General features: G+C 35.3%; 1 protein-coding gene across 1 annotated transcript; it reads right to left on the reverse strand.

Annotated features, from left to right (window-relative positions):
- Nucleotides 1–2,099: 2,099 nt before the first annotated feature.
- On the reverse strand, nucleotides 2,100–3,669 carry LOC133309455 (transcription factor MYB61-like). Its single transcript, XM_061510236.1, has 3 exons — nucleotides 3,537–3,669; nucleotides 3,270–3,399; nucleotides 2,100–3,165 (listed from the first exon to the last, which is right to left on the reverse strand). Exons 1-3 carry the CDS (start codon nucleotides 3,667–3,669, stop codon nucleotides 2,142–2,144), a joined length of 1,287 nt encoding a protein of 428 aa, XP_061366220.1. The 3' UTR covers nucleotides 2,100–2,141.
- Between the last annotated feature and the right edge of the window lie 1,446 nt (nucleotides 3,670–5,115).

Genomic DNA, 5,115 nt, shown 5'->3' on the forward strand with positions numbered 1-5,115 from the left:
ATGATTTGATTTTTTTGAATTTTCTATATATGATATATATTTATATTTTTTAAGGTATAAAATTGGGTCAGCGAAATGACCATGTGACCCCTGGTTGAACCCGTGACCGGGTCCATGGCTGGGTCAAGTTTTTAAACATTGGATGAGACTATTCAATGCCTTATAAATCCCATATTAATTGCCTATACAACTAGTGTGGATATATGATTTTTATTTTTAAAACAAAGAGAGAAATGAAAATAAATAATGATTGTAAAAGTTACTTGAATGATATAAGAAACTTGTTATATGAAAGTGACATTATTAATAAATCATATTATCCTCATTTCTAATCGCGAATCCATTTTCATTTTCATTTTTTGTTTTGGCTTTGCTGCGTCCTTAAACAGGTTCCTGTTGCCTTTAGGACCTGTTTGGTGTGATGTATAAGGCCTGATAGTATAAGCTTATACTATACATTATGACATTTTCAGTTGTTTGGTGTGACCATCGTATAGTATAAGCTTATACAGCAGGACTCCTTTATACGTCAAAATGATGTATAACTTAATTCGGCCTAGGAGTGGTAGATTAGGCCTGATAAGAGGTTGATGTATTAATATTGATTAGAAGTACAATTCCCAAGAACTAATATATTATTTCAATATTTATATATTAAAATAAATTTTTTTAATATATTAATTTTTAAAATATTAGAGGATATTATCTTATATAATATCACACCATTTATCCTATAATATGCACCAAACATGCTTTTGTTGAAGTTAACCAGTCGGTGGCGTGCCATAAATTTGCAGGGTGGTTTTGGCCTCTCTTTCTACAGACTACAACGGTTCAGTTGGAAATTAAAACCATCAACCGTATTTGAATGCTTAGTTTACCATAAGGCCTTTTGAAAAACGTAAATGAAAGGAAGACTTAAGAGTATACTTTCTTATCTTCAGTCATTAAGGGGAAAGGGAAGTGAGCTCAGTTTTGTCCCAAAAGTGAAAACAATCTTTATCTATAGGAGACAGTGATAGACACCCATTTAAGAAAAATGGCACCATGAGCTTTGACACACAAAATTAGCTCTCTGGATTCTCAGTTTGGAAAGAAAATTATCAAGTGAAACGCTGGCTTGTTTTAAAAAAATAAATAAATAAATAAAGAGAGAGAACAAATCCTGGACATACAAAAGATATTAGGGGTGTGCGCGGTCTGGATTGGATCGGTTTTGGAAGCAAAATTCATTTGATTCAATCCCTTCGGTTTGATCATATAATTATCCATTCGGTTTTGATTTGTTTTCAAATCCGATCCGATCCAATTCAATTTTTTTCGGATTGGATTGGATCGGTTTTCGGTTTTTTAAAAATCCTAAAATTTATTTCATGATTATTGTGCAAATAACATCTTTTGTATATATTGGCTTTGTAAATTAATTTTTTTCAAATACAAAAGCATTAATAAACTATAATATAGTTTTTTTTTTGTAATGAGATATGAAGCTCTACAAAGATAAAATTTTGTTGATGAGATGTGACTATATTTTTTTTTGGGTTTAGTTAATGGGTTAATGGGTCTTAGGTTTAGAAATTTTTAGGCTGTGATCAGGGAAAGACCCAATAGGTAGAGAGGAATTAATATTTGGATTGGATCGGTTTTCATCAACTCATCCAAAAACCGATCCAATCCAATTAAAATTTGCGGTTTTTAATCGGTTTTCGATTTTTCGGTTCAGTCACCGCGGTTTGAATCGGTTGATGAACCCCTGAAACATATTATATTTGAAACTATTGGGTCATACACAGGCACCAGGGCCTTAATGGCAACTGTTACAGAGTAAGCATATAACCGAAGATTGTAAGAAGGGAATTTGGGACAAGCCTTATTCTGCCTCTGTGCTAATCATAACAAAATGCTAAGAAGAAAAATCTTGAATTAATCACAAATACTATACTGTAACATAATGCTGATTGCTGGTTTTTTTTTTTTTTTTTTTTTTATGTATCAGACACATTTACAATATCAAAAGAAAAGAAAAGAAATTTACAGCACACACCTGTGGTCAGAACTCACGACAAATATCTGACCTAGTTCACATTGGAAATGTCGGCATCTTTTTCTTTGGTTGAAGTTTCCACGTGTTAAGTACAGTGCTACAGAGTTTGTCCAAAAGCCACTGAAAATCTCTGTAGATCTTTGGTATATATATCTGAAGGTTGAAAATGCTGGCTATGGTGCCAATTAGTACTTGTTTCGTCTGTAATGAAACCTGTTTCTGCTTTATTCTCATCACCGTAGATACACTGAGTGGTTTGATTGTGCACTGTGTTTCCCATAAAAAACGGGGTGTTAAGATACTCAGACCATTTAATGTCTTCTTGTTCTGCTTGTAAAGGTAGTACATGAACATCTTTATCAGCCTTTGCACAAGACTCTGCCAACCCCCACGTCAGAGTGCTGCTATCAAGGAAGTTAGTGTTGCTTTGTAATTGGATGCTGTTACTGCTCCCATTGCTTTTGCTTGCATTGTTATTACTGAAGGTACTGTTTTCCCAGTTTTGAACCCCATCAATATCACCAGAGGATATGGAAGGATTGTGAGAATGGAGGCTAATAGTTGGCTTCACATGTGTTGGGAAATTGGAGTTTGACACAGAATGGAGCATAGTGGAATTAGTCATACTTGAGGAATTGAGCTCTGATGTAATCATTTGTGAAGAAGTGGGACTTGGCATGAAGCAAAGTGAGGTATTGGGATTTGCAGTGAGTCCCATGTTAGGTCCATAATTCAAGTGCTGGAAAGAGAAATATCCCACCATATCAGAAGGTTTGCAACTAGTACTGATGGAGTTGTCATGACATGTACCAAACCTATCCATGTTGGTCAAATTCTTGGAGGTAGAAGAAACCTCAAGGGGATATCGTTCCATAGGCATACAAGTTGGAATTGGTTTTGCTGGCTCAACAACACTCACCTCATTGGATTCCACAGAGGCTTTCTGATTGCTTTTTTCAGCTATGGTTGGCTTGTCCTTGTCGTTCTCAACCTCAGAGAGTGGTTGGTGGGTGTTTGGGTCAATGCCTCTTTGCCTGAGCTTCTTCTTGAGGCATGAATTCCATAGATTTTTTATCTCATTGTCAGTTCTTCCCGGTAACTGAGCTGCAATCTGAGACCACCTAATAATAAAGCAGCAAAAGCATATATAAAAACCATGGAACAATAAGAACAACAATCTTGAGTTAATGAAGGTCCTTGTGATCTTAACTGAACTATTAAGTACCTGTTGCCAAGGACTGCATGAAGTTCAATTATGGAATTCTCTTCCTGCTGTGAGAATGCTCCTCTCTTCAAATCAGGCCTTAGGTAATTTATCCACCTCAATCTGCAGCTCTTCCCACACCTCTGCAAACCTGACACATATAACACACGCACAGAGAGAGAGAGAGATTTGAGAGAAAGAATGTTAAAATGACTCTTATCTTGTACTTTTTTTGTGCACTTACTGCAATATCATTAAGTGATGAAACAATATATATAATAGTAGTACCAGCTAATTTTGGAACCGAGCTCCAACATCCATGTCCATGCTTGGTGATGTAATTCAAAAGCTTCTCGTCTTCCTCTGGAGACCAAAGGCCTTTACGAAGCTTCTGCTTATAGCAGCAAGAGTGTCTTCCCATGTGCACTATATTACTACTACTACCTTCACCTTCAGTGTTTTGAGCCTACGTGGATTGCAAGGAACAACAACAAAGGAGCTTTGATGTGATTTTCTAGGGAGAAAGCGTTTGAGCTTAATAAGAGGTTTGGACAAATAAAATGGCAGCTTGATACAGAATCAAATAAATAGTGGTACTCAAAGAGGTGTTCATTGAACAGCATCATTTTGAATTTATATCTGACTTTCCAGAATTGGGTTCTTCTCCTTTCTTCACGGGACATTCCTTAATCGTTTGGGTCCCACCATCTATTTGGACCGTCCTGATGCAATTGTTCTCATCTATCGGATGGATAAGATAGGACCAAAGAAGATCATATATATTCTTTGACTTATACATGAATGTCCTACTTATTTGTGCCTTAATATATTTTTTTTTCAGTTTTTCTTTTGGCTGAAAGAATAAAGTTAAAAGAAAGTGTAACGTTTCTTGATTATTGATTTATTGTTAAAAAAATATGATGTAAAGTATATATAATATGCAAAATAATACTATTGTTTTCTTATTATAGCCATATGACAATTTTTGGTAAGTAATTGCCGCAAAGCTAGCTAGGAAGGTTTTCAATTTTCACCGACCTCGGTGGTTATGTACCATGCTGCTTAGACCATATAGTTTTGATCTCGTGAGTTTGAAAGTTCTATAGTGTGACGAAATGTGTCCATTCCCATATGACTTAGTTAAGAGAGAGAGAGAGAGAGAGCCAAGAACTTTGTATGGAAATTCAAGAAGTGGGTTAGCCTAGGCGAAGCCCCCTCCGAGAATAGTAATATGAAGTACAAAAAAAAAGCACAAGGAAAATTTCTAAGGAAGAAGTTAAGCCTGAGAGTGGCAAGCCAAGCAAACAAAGTATACTGCATTAAATTGAGGATAACATAACCTTCTCTAGGTTCTTTTATTCCCATTGATGATAATAGTTTAAAGTTTTGAAAACTCTATGGACCTTTTCCTTTTCTTGACTAACTTTTATGCCAGATACTTTTTGGTAGAAAACTGACCTCCTCTTCTTTTTGGCTTTTAGGGATGATTTTGAAAAAAAATCATTATCGTTTGGAAAAGTTTCATCATTTGGATACAAATACAAAATTACTTTTGACATGCATCTCAGCTGCTTAAGGTCATATTTCTTCCCATAGAAATTGCTGGCAATTCCACTAACTATCCAATGACTCATCATTTTTGCAATTTGATAATTACGTATCTTTTTAATTAAATGTAGATTTCTTCAATTTCAATATTCTGACTTCATAAAAATTCTGTGTTTCTGTGGAAAGATATTAAAGCCGTCGTATTTTTAGGTTGAGTAATGAGTACTAAAACTTAGGGCTGTGCATGGGTCGGGTCAGGTTTTTGTCCGACTCGACCCAATTTGATTTTTATAGGTCAGTTATTTTGACCCTACCCGCT

Source organism: Gastrolobium bilobum, unplaced genomic scaffold (assembly GCF_033153095.1).
Source record: "Gastrolobium bilobum isolate Gb01-03AN ecotype WA unplaced genomic scaffold, APGP_CSIRO_Gbil_v1 utg2122, whole genome shotgun sequence".
Taxonomy (NCBI): domain Eukaryota; kingdom Viridiplantae; phylum Streptophyta; class Magnoliopsida; order Fabales; family Fabaceae; genus Gastrolobium; species Gastrolobium bilobum.